General features: G+C 48.5%; 1 protein-coding gene across 11 annotated transcripts in view; it reads right to left on the bottom strand.

The window, feature by feature from the left end:
- The window catches only part of MAST4 (microtubule associated serine/threonine kinase family member 4), a 524,826-nt gene continuing 505,000 nt past the window's right edge, over positions 1–19,826 (bottom strand). For 8 of the 11 annotated variants that reach the window (XM_053657255.1, XM_053657256.1, XM_053657257.1 and 5 more), the window contains 6 exons: positions 18,558–18,758; positions 16,068–16,297; positions 15,393–15,515; positions 6,993–7,129; positions 4,614–4,795; positions 1–4,293 (listed from right to left, as the gene is read on the bottom strand). In XM_053657255.1, coding sequence (XP_053513230.1) covers positions 362–4,293; positions 4,614–4,795; positions 6,993–7,129; positions 15,393–15,515; positions 16,068–16,297; positions 18,558–18,758 — 4,805 coding nt within the window. In that variant the 3' untranslated portion in view covers positions 1–361. The remainder of the gene's footprint in view (positions 4,294–4,613; positions 4,796–6,992; positions 7,130–15,392; positions 15,516–16,067; positions 16,298–18,557; positions 18,759–19,826) is intronic. The other 3 variants (XM_037150788.2, XM_037150791.2, XM_037150795.2) reach the window with 1 other exon arrangement.

Raw genomic sequence — 19,826 nt, 5'->3', positions numbered from 1 at the left:
AAAAAAAAAAGTTGTAGTAAATGACGCAATCAGCAGCAAGGTAACGATTCTACATCCCAAACCAAACACATTGCCAGATATTTACAGAGAAAATCTTTTTCCTCAACAACCCTCAACTATAAAGGTATTTCCATTTCCTTGCACAAACACTATCTGGTGACATTTTTACCGGTTACCATTGGGAAGGCATTTGGAAGAAGGTCCCCTCTTTCTTTCTATGTCTTCTTGCTCTTTCCCCTTCTTCGGCGTGGCTGCAGGCTCCGCTCGGCGCTGTCCCCACAGTGCTGGTTTCGGAAGGTCGTCCAGACCCAGTCACACATTCAGGCTGCGTGTCCCCAGGGCCGCCCGGGGCCTGGCCCCATTAGGAGGCCTTTTTGTGAGGGCTGCTCCGCAAACTCTCTTTCCCCCGCCTCTGCCGGACCACAAAGTCCTTCTCGGAAGAAAGGGCGAGGGGGCGCTCGCTGCTGGGCGCAGGGCACAGCTTGGCCACCTCCCGGCCCACACTCTGTTTCCTGGCCGGAGGCGGCTGGGCCGGGGCGGGCTCCCTCCCTTTGGTTTCGCCCGCGCTGGCGGGGACGGAGACGGAGACGGAGACGGAGACGGAGACCGAGAGCGCCCTGTCCCGGGCGCCGGCTGCCCCCGCCACGCTCGGGCTGGGGTGGTGCGGCTCCGGGGTGACGGCGGAGCTCCTGAAGGACGGCAGCGAGTCGCTCTTGGTCATGTGCGTCCCACCAGCGCCCGCGGGCAGCGGCTTGCGGTGGTCCCTGGGGCCGGGGACCGCGGTCTCGGACGCGGCCCCATTGGCTTTGGCAGAAAAGGGGTCACTGCCGGTGGCTGCGGCCTCTCGAGCTCCGGGCCTGGCTTCGGGAAAGCTGCAGGAGGAGCTCAGAGACTTCTCGGGGCCGGCCGCGGACCGAAAAGAGCTCTGCCCGATGGCCGAGGGCGACCGTTTCATGCCGCCAAGCCTGCCTGCCTCCGCCGGGGGCTTCTGCGGACCGGGCGCTCTGCTCTTGGCGGCCTCCGGCAGGCCCTTCCCCACAGCGGCCACGGGCCTCTCCGCGCCCTTTGGCCGGGCCTCCCCGGGGGCCGGGGCCAGACCGGCCTCCGCCTTCCCACTCTCCGCAGCTGGGGCGTAAAGTGCTTCCGTGCATCTCTTCCCTTCAGCCTTCCTGTCTGCGCTGGCAGCCAGTGGACTAGGGCTCTTGTCTGTCTGTCTGCACGGCGGGGGGCCATCTTTCACAGTGGATGGTTTGGGGTGCTTTGGAGACAGGTTTAGCTTTTCACCAGGAGTGGGCAGTTTCTGCTCCACAGGCTCACTCGCCCCTGCGTGTCCTTGCCGTGGCAGGTGCACAGGCTTCTCCAGGACCCCGGGGGCACGCCAGCCATCTGTGGGCTTTGGCTTGGTGTCCAGAGGACCCCCTTTGGGGGGCACTGAGACTGGGGGCCCACTTCCGCCTGAGCCAGTCACACTGCTGGCTGTGTCCTGAGAGCCTAGCGGGGCAGGGAAGACATCCAACACGCCCTTACCACCGGCCTTACCATCTCGGCTGGGGCCACCAGGGGACTGTGTGCCAGGCTCTCTGACAAGCGCAGCTCCAACAGTGGGTTTCTGGGAGGAGACGGTCTTGTCTGGGGGCTTGGACTTCGGAGGGCTGGGCTCAGGGCCAGGCCTGGGCTTGTGGCTGCTGCCTTCACCGTGCACAGCAGGGGGCTTGGGCGGGTCCTGGAGGCCCAGGCTGGGCTCTGGGACACAGGGCTTGCTCCCTGGCTCTCTGCCTAAAGACTGGCTGGGAGAGCTGCAGGGCTGCTGAGTGGCCAGGCAGGGCAGTTCTTTGGTAATGGGTGAGGGCTGAGAGCCACTGCTGAGATGCTGCTGCAGCTGTTCTTTTCTTTCTGGTTCCTTGGGACCATCTTTCTGCAAAGAAGGGAAACTGCAGAGCTTTTCACTCTTCCCACTCTCCGGTGGCTGCAGAGACCGAGCGGCGGGAAAGGCTTCGGACTTGGGTTCCATACCACTCCTTCCCATGCCTGGCCCCCTCCCACAAGCAGTGCCCACGGAGTGCAAAGGGGGGTCTTCCCTGGCCAGCGGCCCTGCCTCATCTCGGCCATCTCCGTGGTTTGCTTTCCCGGAAGGCCCCCATGCTCTCTCCACAGCCTGGGTCTGTGTGTGGAGGTCTGGGCGAGTCCTTCCCACACAGGGGGCATTTTTGGAGTTGTCACTGCTTTTAGTAGCTTCTGGAGGACACAGCTCCATGGAGGGGTCTCTGTGGACGTCAGCCCTCGCAGCAGGCGGCTCCATTCTGCCTGTGGAAGGGCCCCTTGCAGACGACTCCCTTCCCCTCAGCTTTTCCCTTGAGGGGACACCTCCGGTGGGGAGTGGGCCACATGCCCTGGGTGGGTCGGGGCTCTGCAGGCTCTGCCCGGGCAAGAGCAAGTGTTTTGTGTCAGGGCTGGGATCTTGGTGTTTGCTGGGGCCGCCCTCTCTCCGCTGGGGATTGTTTTCTGTGACTGTCACTGGGCTCCTGGTGACATGGGAAACTTTCCTGTCCTGCTTTACCTCTGGGTCAGGCAGGGGAGCTGCTGGTGAACTCTGGAGACCCCGGCTGGGTGGCGGGAACCGAGGCTCAAGCAGGTAGGATTTGCTCATTTTGAAGCCAGCAGGGGAAGGCTCCCTCTGACCAGTGGCATCGCCCTTCTTTCCCCCACTTCTGGGAAGAGCCGGTGGTGCAGAAGGCCTCAGATCACTGCCCAGGCTGGGGCTCTGTGCAGGCGCTGGGGAGGGCGGCTCGGTCTTAGAGGCCTGAGGTCCAGACAGGAGAGCAATGTCCAAAGTGCCCTCGATTGGCTTCAGGCACGACACAGACCTGCCTTCCAGCTTGTACTCTGAAGGGCTTTTCCGAACCGGTGACTCAGGAGCAATCAAGCCTGGCTTCTCTGTGCCCCCGTCCACCCGGGCAGCTAAGGCCTTGAGAGGGACGAAAGACACACCACTCATCTGAGTTGTATGGGCACTGCTCATGAACCCTCGGCTCTCAGAGGCCGGCGGAGTCTCCTGCTGCCCGCCCACGGGCCAGGCCGGGTTCCCTGGTAGGCATTCATGGGCACTAGATGTCATCTTGGGCTTGAGCACAGGACAGAGATTTTCATCTTTGTCTTCAAGGGACATTTTCTTTCGGAGGTAATCGATGTTGGCCAGCTTGTTGTCTAACTTGTCACAGCGGAGACACTCCTTGGCCTGGGGAGCCTTCTCCATGTGGTCACCCTTTCCAGGGGCGGACCTGTCAGTGGGGTGACAGAGACCATCTTGAAGGGAGCTGGGAGCAGAGGCTCGTTTGAAGTCACAGGTGCCCTGGCTGTGGTCCCCGGGTGCCTGGCCACAGCCGGCTGCTGCCCCGTCCGAGGTCACGGCCTCGCTAGCCCGCACGCTGGCCTGCTTGTGCAGGGCATCCTTCAGCAGGCTGCCCAGGGACTGCGTCTCTGGCACGGCTGCTTTGTTTTCAAAATGAGTTGACCTTTCTAAAGACTTTGGATATTTTTTCTTCTCTCTCTCTTCCAGCCTCAAAGTGGAATGGTTTTCCAAATCACTCCCAAGTCCGTGGGATTTCTGGTGGGGTTCTTGCTTCTCTGGGAAGCCGTCTGGTTTCTTCACCACCACCTTGGTCTTCAGCTTCTCACGGTCCAGCTCGTCCACAGACTCCTGCCTCCCCAGCTTCCGGGAGAAGGGGCGTTTCAGGCAGCCTTGTTCCACGGGCCTGGCCCGGCTGAGGGCAGGCGTGTCACACGTGTTCTCCTCCAGGCTCTGCAAGGTCACTTCCCGCTGGGACTGCTCCCGCTGTACCTCCTCCTGGGTCACCTCCAGGCTGTGCTTGCGTGAACACAGGTGCTTCTTATCACTGCCATAGGAGGGAGACAGCTTCTCCTCCGACTGCACGCGTTTGAGCAGCGGGGACCGCGGGGGCTCGGCGCTCTTGGGCCTCACGATGTGTCTGACGATGGTGGGAGGGGAGTGCATTTTGCTGGGGAAGGCTTGAGCAATCTTGGAATTGCCAAGTGAATGTCCCAACAGAGGTGACGGAGACCGCTGTGGCGAGGTGGGCTGTGGAGTTGGAGAGGGTGTGCGGGCCAGTGGGGAGAGCGGGATGCTGCCGGCTGACTTACGCCTTCCGGACCGGTATCGCTGTCCACTGAGCTTGGGGGCCAGGCCGTGGAGAGTGCTGGGCCGGATGTGTCCTGACCCCGCGGGGGAGTTGGGGGCACTAGAACTTGGGGAGCTGCTCTGGGAGGAGTTAGTACCTGGGGGTGGGAAACAGAGCACCGTGAGCAATGTCCATCTTCCCTCTCCTTTCCACCCTCCAGCCCAAACTGTTTCAGGTAAGGTCAGGTCAAGGTCGGCAAACTGTCTCAGCATCCAACTCTAACAAATGAATGCTTCTCCGATAAACCTCTCTAACACTAAACTTCAACCCAGTGGTTTCTGTCTAATTTTAATGATCCCCACTGCCCTATCTTATGACCTCCAAGCTGGAATAATCCTCAGGGTTTCAGGATCTAAGAGGGTGACTGCGACCTCCTCTCAACTGTCCCTCGCTGGCCTTGCCAGGAGACCCACTCACCAGATGGGAAGTCGGGGGTGGAACGATAGCTGGGTGTGGGAGATCGGGGAGACAAGCTGTGAGTGGGGGACCCCGGGAGGCTCTCCCCAGATGACAGCGATCGGTTCAAGCAGGAGAAACTTCGGCTGGTGTGGAGTAACGGAGAAGGCTGCTTAGCCAGTTTTTTGAAAAGGGATCTCCTCCTACAGTGCAAATAAGAGGAAATGGATTGAATGCTGTGTTTGGAGCCGCTCCTGCCTCCCCATACAACCCGTGTGTTCTGCTCACACCCCTGTGCCAGAGATGGTGGTATGACGGCCGGTGCTATTAAAGAGGAGGGTTCTACTTTTAAAAGATTTTATTTATTTACTTTTAGAGAGAGGGAAAGAAAGGGAGAAAGAGAGGGAGAGAAACATCAATGTGCAAGAGATACATCATTTGGTTGCCTCGTGCACCCCCCCAACTGGGGACCTGGCCCACAGCCCAGGCATGTGCCCTGACTGGGAATCAAACTGGTGACCTTTCAGTTTGCAGACTGGAGCTCAATCCACTGAGCCACACCAGCCAGGGCAGGATCTCAATTGTATAATTAAAGATATTTTTATGACTAAGAAAGGAAGATAGTATACAATGGAAGCTCACTTAATTCTAAACACTTTAAGAAGAGCTAGGAAAATAAAAAATATATATAAAGTATACTAAGTATATACATTACATTTATTCACTTATTTGTCAGGTTTCTGAGAAGGGTGTTCTTTGCCTGAAAGCTCCTGAGTATGCACCCCCAGATACTGACCCAATTTCGTTACGAGCTAATGCAAAGTAAATCTCTGAAAGGAAAACCATCTGGGATACAGAATTCTTTCACGGTGACGCACTGGGCAGAGGCTTTATCTGTGCAGGGCTGTGTGCTGTGCTTATTCCATTGTGGGTTCCTGAATATCCCTAATGACAATGCAGAGCATACATTTACATAGAAAAGCTGAGAAAGGTGAGCTGAAGATTATCCTATCAGCGGGGCAGCAGACACCACGAGGCAGCAGAAGCAAATGTGTAGTTAGTGTTCGACAAGCACGTCTTAAAGCACAGGCACCGCTTCAGATGGCCGAGAAGCCAGGGGGCTGCAGAGTCCCTTTACTGTCAGGCAAGCCTGACCCACCCGCGGCGAGTGTAAGCAAAAAGTGTCAACACTGCTACCCCGAAACGGTGTTTTATATGAGTGACAGACCAAACAACATACAAAGCACATGTTATAAAGAAGAAGAATCTCAAAATGTGTGTTCTGTGTGTGTAATTTTTAATAAAAGTAACAAATGCCCTTGAGTTAAAAAGCCGAACAGTTTTATAAACTTACGATGTAACGTAACAACTCCCCTCCTGAGCCTTTTCCTGCCCACTCCCCAGAGACAGGAGTGAGTCTTCTTCCATCTGCCTGCGTATCGCTTAGCAACGTGCCTACATTACTTTTTAGATTTTCAGTGTCAGAAATTACCTGTTGATGTCCTACCACAGAAGATGAGAATTAAGCTCTTACACAACCCTTTCCACCTTCTGACCAAACACACTTGCCCTTTTCCATTCCTCCAAACAGAGCTAAACAAAAATGTCTGGTTAGCATAAAAGGCTGGTGTTTTCTTTCTGTTATAAATATCGTTGACGGCCGGGCCATGTGAGGCATAATTCTATTTCCTTTCTTGTAAAACTTTGTCTTCCCTGGAGCTGAGGAGCACTCCTTTTCCATTGGTTTATCATCAAAACTCCTCTGAACAAGATCGCACATCAGATCCCAGGGGGTAAAGGAGAGAGGCTGTGGCACCGGCGAGGGAGTGGGTCCGGACGGCAGCCTGGCTAAGCTGCCCCCTCAGCTCTCTGACACACTGCATCCTGCTAGCGTCTTGCACAGAAGATGTTCACGATCCTCTCGGGCAGCAAATGGGGAACCTGGCTAGGTTTTGAGTCGAGAAAACAAAGCCCTTCTATTTCCAGGCTTACCTGGATGCTTTTGAAAATATAGTTATTCCAGAATATCTGGCACTTGAATATACCAACTGGTTTTCCATAGTGTAAAGGACATTATTAAATGTAAATTTAATGTTCAAAACTGCTGGAAGGTCCAGTTCCTCAAATTCAACTCCAGTGAAGTCTAGAGGCTTAAGAAACACCAAAGGGCTTTTCCAGTTCTCACACGAGACAGAGCAACCTGAGCTCTACAATGTCCGTAACTACAGAAACCTCTTCACAGTGAAAAAGAATGCTCTCGTGAATATGGACCTTCATGTGTACATATATGTGAAGCACAACACAAAATCTCTCGTACATAAACATTTAGATTAGGTGGGGAGTGCCTTTCCTCTGACGTGGGTGCCCACTAAATTCACAAGGAATACTGTGCTCACCAACCTTTCTAGACTTTCCTTCTTCTTAGACTTCTTGCTCCGCCTCACCATCCGGCTCTTATAGCTGTTTCTCCGGGCCGGTCCCGTTTTGATTGATGTGTTTTCAAACGGGGTAGTAGTGATTGACACCTTATTCCCACTCTGTAAAAAAAGTGAGGTGATATTAACGGGACATGCTGTAATGAAACAAAGACGGAAGAGAGAGAGTCAAAGACAAAGACACACGAGGATGTACACACAAAGGGACTTCTAAAGGATCGTTTCTAAGTGACCCTTTACGCGGTGAAGTCCTGGAGAACACGGAGTGGGTGGGGGCGGAGGGCAAGGTTTCTTTAAGAGGGCAGGCTCTGGGACCTGGGCAGCTTGCGTCCCCTCCCTGGGCCTCTACTTCCTGTGCTACATGTCAGCAGAACCCCACCTGTCTCCTGGGGGCTCCCCGGAGGCGCACACCTGGAATGGAGTTGTCAAAGCCTCCTGCACCCCGTGTGACACACTGGAAGGCTCTATAAATAACAGCTAGCTTCATCCATATGTATTAAGTATAAATAGTGTGCCCAGGGGCTGCCTCCTTGGTTGATTTATTTTTCTTTTTTCTCATTTTTGTGTTTTTCCTTTGACCTAGAAATCAAAGAGTATCAAAATTGAATGCGACTTTTATTTTTCATCATTTTAAAAGGTTCCTTTTCTGTCACCATAAAACCTGTCAGCTTGCTGAGCTGGAAAGTTTATGCCAGTGAGTATGAAACAGCCTTTCTTCCACCAGGTCGTGTGTGGTGAGGCGGTTCCTCGGGGCTTTCTGCGCCCTTCCACTGGGTCCCGGGGCAGGGGCTAACTGGGCGGGCCCGGGGTGCGGGCTAGAGAATGGGGTCAGCAGCCAGGCTGCGGGGGGCCTGGGGCGGGCAGGCAGGACCGATCCCCTGTATTCCAGCGTCAATCATCTCTTCGGAATTCCTTAATAACCAGGGGAGAAATATGTTCTTTTAAAGTAAAAAAATGACCCTGATTACCTTGAAAAGATGAGAAGTATAAGAAGAAGAGCCTTTCATTTTTTTAAAATTAATTTAGTTTTTTCAATCCTCACCTGTGGACACACTTACCGATTTTAGAGAAAAGGGAAGGGTGAGAAAGAACCATTGCCTGTGACCTTCTGGTGTACAGGACGATGCTCCAACCAACTGAGCCGCACCAGCCAGGGCAGGAGGAGGGCCCTTTACAAATCCTGGGCCTATGCCCAGGCCAGGGTGGCTCCGTGGACTGAGTGCTGGCCTGCGAACTGAAAGGTGCCCAGTTTGATTTCCAGTCGGGGTACATGACTGGGCCGTGGGCCAGGTGCCCAGTTGGGAGCATGTGAGAGACAACTATACACTGATGTTTCTCTTCTCTCTCGTCCTCCCTTCCCCTCTCTCTAAAAAAAAAGAATCTAAAAAATAAGTAGATAAATAAATAAAAATAAAATGCCTAATCATGAAAGATACCTAGCAGTTCAGCTCCAGGTGGTCCTAAGCAATGGGGCATCAAAAAGAAGACTAAAAAAGGATTGTTTCCATGTTTCCATCTACTCTGTGCCCCAGTCTGGGCAGTAATAAAGCCATTATAAGAAGAAAATAGGAAGGTATAAATTTTAAAAAAATAATAATCATCGAGAAGCCAACCACCCAGTTAACACTGGTAATATTTCAGGATATTTTCGGCAGGCCTTTTTTCAAGCAAGTATAAATTATGCATATACAGATAGACATACTTCATCCATAATTTTAATTTTAAATCAATCTAATACTTACTTTTATATTGTTTCCTTTCACATTGTATAGCTTTGAAAAACTTTCCCTTTTATCACTGAATGTTCCTTCAGAACATATTTTAATTGGCTGCATTACAATATTCCATGAGGTGGGTGGATCAAAATTTAACTACTTTCCTACTGCTACTGTTTCCTACTTTTCAATTCTTGTAAGAGTTGAAATAAATATCTTCACAGTGATACATGTCCTAACCTCTGACATGCTCCTTAGATTAATTAGACTCCACATACTGAGTCAAAGAAAGGGCCTATCTGAACGTCATGAAGACATTGGTACCTGCGGATACACCGTTTCCCAGAAAGTTTAGGTCAGTTTATGCTCCTGCAAGCCACCCCCCAGTGCCTGTCTCACCACAGGCTTCTCAGAACTTAATACCACTGAACAAATTACCAATTTTATAAGGAAAAGTTTTATTAAGTTTTGATCTTCATTCTTGGGCAATTAACAGGCTGAATGTTGTCTCACAGATTTTGTTCATTTGTATTTCTTTAGGGAGTGATTTGTTCATATTTTATATCTAATTTAGTACCTGAAAGTCTCAGTATTTTATTGCTGATTTTAGAGTTCTTTATGTATTTAAGAGTATGTAAATAATTCCATATCTAATGTCATAATTATAAAAATATTTTAGGGAAATGTGTTTAAACATGAACAAGAAAAATTATTTTTCATTATGAAAGAATACATTGTATTTTTCCATATACAAATGCCAGAACTTGACAAATAAACCTTTACCTGATAGGAGAGCCCGACATTCTATTTAGATTTAAGTGGAAGATTCTTGTAAGTAGAAAGGGCTACCAACACAGGCTATTTGGAAGGTGGCCTTCTTTCTCTTCACAGATTGAGTGAAGTCACACAAACATTTTAGTTTCCTCTACACCTCAGGTGAAGGAAAAGGGCAGCAAACGCGGTGGCTGGAGCTTATCTTTCACTGAAGTGTTTCCGTCTTTCCCACGCTTACAAGCAGAGTGGACACACGGCCACAGTGGTCACTGGGTCGTGGGAGCGGCCCCAGTCTGATTCCGGGCTATCCTTTGCTAACATAATCAACACTGACTTTGACATATCTATAAGAAGACAAAACAAGGCCACCTGGTATTTTTAAAGTGCATTCTAAATATTAAAGTGTTTACCATGCATGTCTGTTCACTTTATTTTCACTACCAGGTCACGAGAGTTAGTTTTTACAATCATTTGAGGTAGGAAGGGGTTGTTATGCATCCTTGCATTATGATAGACAGGAAAACACCTTCAGAGACATGGAGGCTCCCTTCCCAGGGTCACAGCGCCCAGCAGGAGAGCCCAACGGCTGCCCTGCCCTCACTCCCACCACCCGCCCGGTCCGGCCCCTCTGCTTCTTGCAAAAGAGCTGGCTGATGGGAGGAACACTCAAAGTATCAGATTGTCAGGAAGACGTTAAGGAGATATGAAATATCAGAAATATTTTATAAAATAAATATAATATAAATGCTGAACATTTGTCAGAAAAGAGTTATAACCAGGGATGCTAAATCAGAGCACATCGCTAGCCTCTCTGTTCAAATGTCCCCTTTGCCTATAAAAACCAAACCCAGCTGTCTTTTTCTCGTTCCTATGTATGGAAATACAACAAGAGATAATGCCCCTACAGGGAAATACAGACACAAAAGATGCTGAGCACCAATATTTGGTTAGAAACATTAACGGCCATGAAGCTGATAAATGACGGGAAGATAAGTTCACAGAGAATGGAAGGAAAGTAGAAAGCCTGCCACCTGGTGGGCCCATCAGCTACAGCGAGTGCTGCCTAAACGGCATAATGTGGCTAACTGGGTGGCTTCATCCTCAGTACATCCTTTTAGAGAATGGGCAACCTCTTGCCAGAGAAGAGTCTGTGATACTTGTTTAAAAACAACAGAAAACAGGCCAGCAGACTGTTAAACGTTCTGTTAGTTCTCTTTCACTGTATTGTGTGATTAGTGGAAGGGAGATGATTTTACACTGGCTGAACTGACACAATAACAGAAGTCGGTCTATCCAATCACTTCTCTCACTCGGGCTCTATGTTAGTTATCTGTTGGCCTTGAGTACTTCTTGAGCCAGAAAAATTGTGGAAACAATTGTGCAAATCACACACGGGGAATGGCACTCTTCCTGCGTGGCTGCATCTTTCTTTGCCCTAATTCACACCCTCCAGATCCAGCCCTCCCCCCACCCCCTGCACATTTCACCTCTCTTCTGAACCTGCGCTCCCGCCACATGGCTTTACTTGGGGCTCTCCTGCCCTGTTTCCATAAATTCTGTTTTACGTGCACTGCCGTGCCTTCCCTTCCCACGTACTAACGCCAGCCCTCACAGCCCTGCACAGGTGACCCCTAACTTCTCACATCCGCCCACCCCGGTGGGAGGCCATGGCTCTTTCCGAACTTGGGCCATGTGTGCAGTCTGCTGTTTACATTTAGCATTTCGATGGCAGCCTGGAATTGCCCGTCTTCCCCTGTGAACATTAGACGGTAAGTTACTGGCAGCTGGAGAACTTACTGTATGAGCACTCTGGTGTAGTGCTTCCAAGGACAGCCCGTGTCCACACTGCAGGGGTACAAACCCTCTTCTGCTCCTTCCCAGCAGACAAGCGTGGGCTGCTTGACTAGCTTCTCCCTGCTCTTATCTCTTCATCTATAAAATGGGCCATTTATATTCATTGTTCCTACATCCCAGGGCATGAGGATTCCTAGAACATATTCATGTAAAGCACTCTCTATTTCTTATTACTCCTAATTTCTTATTTATTGGTTTTTAGAGAGAGAGAGAGAAACACTGAATTGCTGTTCCATTTTATTGCATTCATTGGTCGACTCTTGTATGTGCCCTGATTGGAGACTGAACCTGCAACCTTCATGTACTGAGATGACACTCTAGCCAACTGAGCCACCCAGCCAAGGCTTCCTGCTCTTCTGTGTTGTTTTTCGTGGGACCCTTGCAGTACCCAGTGCATGTTGGAGCTCAGCAATTATGTGAGGGTGGTAACAGGCTACTTGCTGGTCCCCACTTCAGTATCCGGAGGTTCCCCAGAGTTCAAGGAAATGAAATTTTTGAAGAAGGGGCTGATGAAGTTTTAGGGCTTCTCTTATGCATTGGGGACTTAAACTAATGCTATCCTAAGAAAGCAACCTGGGTGAGTAGAGTTTCCTGGATTAGGGAGAGAGGCTCAGCCAGGCAGGTTATCCTGTGAGCCGGGGATAAGACCAGGTCAGGATGTTCTCTATCCACCACTACAGAGAAGCCATGGGCAAACATGGCATATGCTTACTGTACTCACAATCCAAATGATACATAAGCACTGTACGTGTGCACACAGCCCGAAGTGATGGCTCTTCCCCCTTTTTCTAAGGCTGCCCAGAGATCTCATAAAGTGGTTTGAAGTATAAGAGGTCATGCAAGCAGCACCTGAGCACACCCTGATGTCCGACCAGTAACGGCACCTAGGAGCCCGGTGTTGACACCAGTCACTTTACACACTGAAGAAGAGCGCTGGGTGGATTTAAAAGAAAGCTGTATGATTACACAGTTCACTGGGAAGATAATGAAATCCCTCGTATCCTCTTTGTTTCGTTACACTGGTTGCTCCTCTTGAGGGCCTCCTTCGTGAACAAGAGGCAGGATACCCTGCTTGGATCTGCGACAGAGCATGCCAGGGCTCTGGGGGCTGCCAGAGGCCCTCCACCACAGCCCACCCGAGCCATTTCAGAGACACCGGCCCAGATGCAGGAAGGAAAGCGCTCTGGAGCCAGACGATGTAAATGGATCATGTTACTAATAGGATCCTGTGATTCTGCTCAGAGACCTTGCTGGAGACCTTTAGGAGACATGTACATTCAAATTTCACAGAAGCAGGAAGAGGGGTTTGAAAATCCTGACTCATATTAGAATACTTTATAAAATAAATGATGAAAATGGTCAACCAGGTCTCAGTAAAATAAATGCCTATTTTCTAAAGATTTACATTTCGGTTTATTATTTTTCCTTCTGATTTTCAAAGCAGAAATATGAAATGATATGAAGATATGCTGTGGCAGGAGCCTGGCTGTACATAACCCAGCGCTGTTACAAAGAATGAGAACAATCCCTTTGACCTTCCCTTAACTGCTGATGCCGAGAGAAGGCAAAGAACTAGTAGGACTGACAACACCGAAGAGAAGCGCACTTGTGAAAACAGAGATTTCTTACCAAAATGAAGGGTCAAAGTGAACTAGAAAAGCTCAAGGAGCTTTGTACGAAGAGACAGCACCTCTGTCTGCCTACCATTGCGGTCCCCGACCCACTGGGGAGGGTCACGTATTGGATATAGTAGAAAGAGGGACACACTCTCCTCCCGCCTTTACAAAGGGTCTACCTGTGGGCCAGCAATGGGGCACCCCTGGGCACTGTGAGGGCAGTGGCTAGTCAGACACCTGAGTCTTGCGTCTCTCCTTGAATTTTGTCTTGGGGAGTTCTGGGGTCCTATCAAGGGCTCTCACAGCTACGGGATCTCAGACTCAGCAATCTTTCTCCGCCTCCCATTCCTTGGACACTCAGAGGGAGCTGTTCCATGCCAGCTGGACAAAGAATATTACCATAGATAGATGGTGAATGAACCTGTATCCAGGGAGCTACCAGAAGTGGTGCGTTTCTACTCAGTAGCCATACTGCAAAAGTGTTAACTAAGTCCATGCATCTTAAGGCTTTTATTATCAAACTAAATGGCATCTACAGCAAGACAGGAGTCAAGACACAAGATAAGCAGTTGTGTGGCACTTGGCTCCTCCTATGATAGCTTTCGGTCAGCAAGCAAAGGACATCCCCATCATTCATCTCAACTCCACGAACATCTATTGAGAACCCACCTATATATCAGGATCTGGGTAAATGCTGGGATTTCATGGGAAGTTTTCATAGTAATTCTGCATCTCTCCTGCAGGATGGCCAGCAGGTTTGCTACATGTTCAGCATGACTGTAAGCTGATTTCCACCCCTGTCAATGCCTCAACAATGTTCTCTTGACATTTAGCCCCAGCCAGTCTGGTGATCAATAGCCTGCATTTGTGAGAAAACTGTCTGCAATTAGAGGAACAGTTCTAACTACAGCTCTAATAGCCTGTGAGTCAGGACGACTACACATCCCGGCCCCAGCCCAAGGCCAAAACCTCATTAAAGCTGGGAATTAATCAATGGCAAGGACTTTTTTGTGGTGTACTACTTTGCACTGGACCTTAGAACATACTTGCTATTACTACTTTCAGAACCTAGGCCAGACTCAGAATGTCTGGAGGACTCTCTTGTGTTGGCTGGGGGAATGAGGGAGAAGGAAAGAAAAAAGTCACTTAACTGAACTATTTTCAAAAGGCTTTACACACCCACTTCCTTGCAGTACCTCCTGAATTGCTCATTTTCAAGTTTCAGTTAAACATCATTTTCTGTGATGCCTCTTTTCATGCACTGAATGTTTTTCTCCCAAAGTGTACAATTCCTCCCTCTGCTACAGCCCTGGATAATGAAGCTGGTGGTATTTTATCTGTTTATACAGCTTCTACATCTTCTATACTTCTTGAGGGCAAGGACTATACCTTCATCCTCATGTTACTGGTGTCTACTAGGGTACCTGTCTCGGAGCCAGTGCTCTAGAAATGGTCTGAATACAGTGATTTAAATGACATATATGAGCATGTGCTTGGGCTCACAATAGGCCTCTGGTTATCTAAGCTCGGACTCACTCCTCAGTGTCTGGTAGCCCTTTCCAGGGCTCACGGAGTAAGAGGTCACCCCCAAATCTACTGATCCGTAGAATGGTCCTCCCACCAGAGACACTGTGTTTCTAATCTCAGAAAAAGTAGTCTTTCTTTTCCTGGGGAAAAAAAAAGTAATATCAAGCTCAAATTCATCTTTATTTGTTTTACTCAGATCTGTATTTGGAGCTATAGCTTTATATTCTAGAATGAGCAGGTGGTAAAGCAAATAACTTCAAAACAGAGAGGATCAGTGTCAGATTCTTTCTACTGTTTTCATGCTTCCTGTGATCTTCATACTCCCTAGGCTTTATCCAGCTTACATTTCAAACAGAAGTTAATCTCCACTCAAAGCCATTTGTATGGGGGGGAGTTAATGATGGCTGGACCCCTTCTTTCATTATCACCTATTTTTATAGTTTACTGTACACGTGTTTATGTTCACAATCCCATCTTTCCAAGGAAATCCAACTCTCAGATTAAACTTTCCAATCAGACCCATGGTTTAATTCCATTTTGTCTTCTACTATACTAGAATAAAACCTCCTAAATTCCTGAAGACAATCACCTGTAGTTGATTTCCAAAAAGATTTTCCTTTGTGAAGTACATACATGAAGAACTCTTATTATTTGTAATTTAGAGCAAGAAGCAAAATTAAATTAGGAAGTGATTCTGCAGACATCAGGACATGTTTTTCATGATATAAAATCAGAGAAGTCTTATCTCTGTCTGTAACAGTAAACCTGAGACTGCTGATGAGACTGCTGTGCCAGAGACGACTCTAGAACACAGGCACGGAATCCGTGGTACCAGCTCCACGCCTCACCCGTGTGATCAGGACACACAAGGGACAGTACCTTTAGCAAGAGCTCTATTACTTCCGTGTGGACGAGGCCATGCACTGGTTCTCCATTGACGTGTGTGATCAGATCCCCAGCCTTCAGGCCCGCCTGGCATGCTGGACTTCCTTCTTCCACATTCTAAAGTCCAAGAGGGGAGGATGTATTTGAAAGTGAACAAACGGCAACGCTAATGCCCACCGTTCCCAGGGCAGCCCATTCTGAGTTAATCGGCAAGCGACCCTAAGCTCCTAAGAGGAGACCAAAAGGGCATGGTTACTGTTTCTATGTCATCATCCTAAAACAGGATCATTCCTGTGGGGCCTCAAAAAAAAATTCAGGTGATTTGAGAAGGTAGTTTTTTTAAAAAAGAAGTCCAGTAAAAAGAAAGAACAAAAGAAAGACTAAAAGAAGGATAGAAACAGGACTGCCTCTGATTCTTTCCACAGCTTGATGCAAAGAGTGAGCAATCAAATGCAAAACCGGGACAGAACTATGAGAAAGGATAAGTTTTTGCTAAATTCAATTTTACCATATAGAGAAAGGGAAAGAGCACTAATGGAAAATGGAACGGGCCCCAAATGCCTGCTCTGCAGAAAACACATTTGCTCTACGCTCTGTCTCAGCCAAATCCCCCCTGTTCCAGTCTGGCTGGGGATGAAAAGTGGCAAGGATAAGAGACTACGCACTCACCCAAACGATGTGGTGCACCGTGTAGATGTCACTGTCACCCACGTACACCCGGATGGCTCGGATGGTGAAGCCGTAGTTCTTCCCTGAGCTGTGGATGACCACAGGCTGATGGGGACTGGCAGAGGCCGCTGAGGAGTCTCGGCTGGGAGAGGAGTCCCGTGAAGAAGAAGGGTCCGAGGACAGGGAGTGGGGTGACATTGGACTTCCCAGTGGAGAAACAGTGAACATGTCTGCAACACAGAAGCCAGTCGTCAGAACCGATCCCGGCCACACTGACGCGCATGCAGCCGGCCCTGCTGGGACTGGGAACACGGTGGCAAAACAAATTCATTCACGTCTAATGAAAAAATAGAGAAGAAATAATATAAAAATATTTCTACTGGTAAGTGGTATGAATATCAAAATAGAAGCCTGGCAAGGAAACTTTAAAAGTGTCTCCATTTTAATTAGCTTTCATTTAATAATCTGAAGTTATACTTTCTTAGTTCTCTCTGCTAATTAAAACACACACAAAACTTAGCTACTAACTGGCTGTGATATGATTTAATGCATTTTATCCTAACTAAAGAAACAAACCATAGCCGCATGAATTTTGAGTCCACTCCCACGGAGAACAGTGTGTGGACTGTAGGAAAAGTCTCAGGCTCCAAATCGTGCGCTTAACAACTTTAATGCAGTCCTTTTCAAACACCCATGACCAGGAAAGAGTTTCAATTTACCAGCTGCTTTTTACAGTACTATTGAACTACTGCTGATGAAAAAAATTGGATCAAGAAGGCACTGAAATGGTAATTTCTTTATAAAAGAATCACTCCTTATTACTATGGTTACAAGTGATTCTCTTCATATAGTACCTACATTTCTAAGAAGGTTTTTGAGAGGATAATGCAGGTGAAATACAGAAATTTTAAGAGGAACTCAGTTCACATTCCAAAACACCAATTCTTAACTCAGTTTTGCTTGTTTTATAAGCAAATACCTTTTAATTTGTCATTCATAACAATGTTCCAGTTATGTGAATCTAAACAGATTTTCACTGGTCATGGGAAATTGTGTGTGTGTGTGTGTGTGTGTGTGTGTGTGTGTGTGTGAACAAGAATAAACTCTAAGAGACAGTGAGGTTTCAGTGTGAGCTCAGGCAGAGCCAAGCCCCACAGTGCCAGCACTGTGGGGTCACCAGTGTGGTGAGTAGCCACGTGGCCACAGCGAGTGGAAAGTGCTCACACGCTCTTTCACAATGAGCTACATATGTCACCATTCGTGTCCCTTCATGCTCCTACCTCATGTGGCATTTGGTGCTCTTTTGCTGGCTACTTTCTGTCTACTCAAGAGGCCAGGTGAAAAGCCACACGCTGGTGGGCAAACAACTTCAAAGCATGCAAGCAGAGGAGAGGGTGGACGTACAGATCCAAATTGCTGAAAAGCCAGGCCTTGGTTACCTCATGATAGTTTTTCTCCCCAGACTGAATAACTGCCCCACTTTACCAAGATGTGGGCTTTCTCTCCAGCTTGCAAGGTGGACTGGACCACAGGGTGCACTTACCTCCCTGATATAGCTGCGCTGGGGCCATTGCCTTCGGGTGGGAACAGTCACTTACCCTAGGGAGACCGGTTTGTTTTCTGGTGCTAAATGCGATGCCGCCCAGAAACAGAATATGGCAGAGTGCTACCCCCCAATAAGCATTTGTTGATATCCAGTTTCTTTCTGCCCAAATTTGAAATTTCAAAAATGTAAATAATCCTTTTATACATGGTCTGGATTCTTCCAAATGCAAATCATCTGCAATATAATTCAATGGCCAGTTCCATTCCATTGCCATCACTTGAGTGACAAGCCGTAACAGCCACGAGGGCGTGTGTTTCATCTCTGGCAGTGGCACTGCTACAGACTTAGTGATGACTGGAGGCAAAACCAGGTTGCAGAGAAATACTGCGATTCAACAAAACCATACTTCAGCCCAGTTTTCTAATTCAGGCCAGGAATCGACTTGACTACCAGCAGGAGGAAGCACAGCTCAACAGACATCGCTGGGAAAACTGAAAATTCCAGTGCTGTCTGCGACTCTCTGCATCCCCAGAAATAAAAACTTATGTTTTCTGTGTCTATTTCCTCATTAATTAGATGAGAAAAACTATACTTAGTTCTCCAACACAGATGTCGTGAACAGCTCTGTAAAGTATATAAACGATACACAGTGTAGGGAAGAAAAATTATTCAGGAGGAAAATATATCACTTCACTTTGAAGGGGGAGAAAAGAAAAGGAAAGGAGACAAAAGAAATACGGCTTTGTGGGAAGGAAGGCTGCCTCATCTCCTGATGCAGAAAGAAGCGAGAGGAAATGAGGCCACGAGCTCCCTGGGAGCTGGGCTGGGACCCCTTCCTTGTTGCTTCAAGCAATCTTGGACCTCAACAGGCCTTCCAAACTGCGGGAGGGGGACAGGCCACATGCACAAACCACACCATTTCATGCAAGCAGATGTTGCTCTACCTCCTGGGATCATGAGGGACAGGGCACTGGCAGAAAGGGACTTTGTGACTTTCCCCGAGATTTTCTTTTTCTCTGTGCTTTCTAAGCGCTGCCGAGCCATGTGAGAAGCGGGTTCACTGGATGGCTTTGAGGAGTTATCTGTACTGTCCACACACTCGCTCCGTCCATTTATCTGATCCAAGTGCTCTGAAAAACTGCCAACTGTTCAAAGAAGAAGGAATAAACACGTTCAAGAAAATGGGGGGGGGTAGGAGAGGTGGGAAAGGGGAAGAGAGAGAAGGAAGGACAAACACTGGGAAACGCACTCCCACGTGGCTCTTGATCCAATGGGGCCAGCAAACATCAAAAACACATGACTTGTCTGAGAAAGTGACGTGGAGGAGGAAAGATGAAAGAGGTGCCCGTTCAGGCGTCTTCTGCTTGTATACTAAGTCTGCTAATTTTCAATCAATGACTCCATTTCACTAGCGTAATCACTTTCCAGAGGGTGTATTTTACAACACTTGTACAGACAACTCTCCCCCTACTCCACCATGTCGTGAAGCAAATGAACAACATGACCACCTACTGTGTACCACCCTCTGGTAACAACATCATCACTAGGAATGCTGTTAATAGTGCTTTTTGATCTATAGCCGTCATTTAATCACTCCATGCTGACGTAAGCCTGCGTCATCTCCTAGCATCTTCCTAGTACACGCCTCACACTAAGCTTAGGTATGTAACTTGCAGAAAGTACTGAAAGTGTCTCCTTTGACTTCTCACACCTTTCACTCTAAGCTCCTGGTACATTCCATAGGACAAGACAAGGGTGGAACTGGCTATTTTAGTCTTTACTCGGTGGCTCACTACATCTTCCTGGCTTTTAATCTACACAGTGTGTGGTTGGTTATATGCTAATCTGCCCTAAAGATACTGGACCAGGGAGAAGATGATCCCTTCCCCTCCAAGCCAACCCTGCCTTATTTTTAATGTCAACTTTTAACGTCAACTGGAAGTTATTTTTAGTTAAAAAATGAGGACCTCCTTCAGCAGAGGATCATAAGAGAATATACCCACATGGGAGGATGCAGAAATCAAGTCACTGATGTTGGCTGGTGCCCGCACAGCCCCTAAGTGAGAAGTTCTTGAGCAGAGAAGCACACTGAGCTCCCTGGAGGAAACCTGAATAGCCCCCCGTTGGTTTCTACCACTCTTTCTTCCACAGGCTATCAGGGTTTTTTTCTTTCTTTTTAAAATCACAGATACTAAATCTGTTCTTTAAAAAAA

Source organism: Artibeus jamaicensis, unplaced genomic scaffold, assembly GCF_021234435.1.
Source record: "Artibeus jamaicensis isolate MK-2021 breed Jamaican fruit bat unplaced genomic scaffold, CSHL_Jam_final scaffold_369, whole genome shotgun sequence".
NCBI lineage: Eukaryota > Metazoa > Chordata > Mammalia > Chiroptera > Phyllostomidae > Artibeus > Artibeus jamaicensis.
The sequence above is the reverse complement of the archived record's forward strand: the minus strand, read 5'-3'. Positions and strand labels throughout refer to the sequence as shown.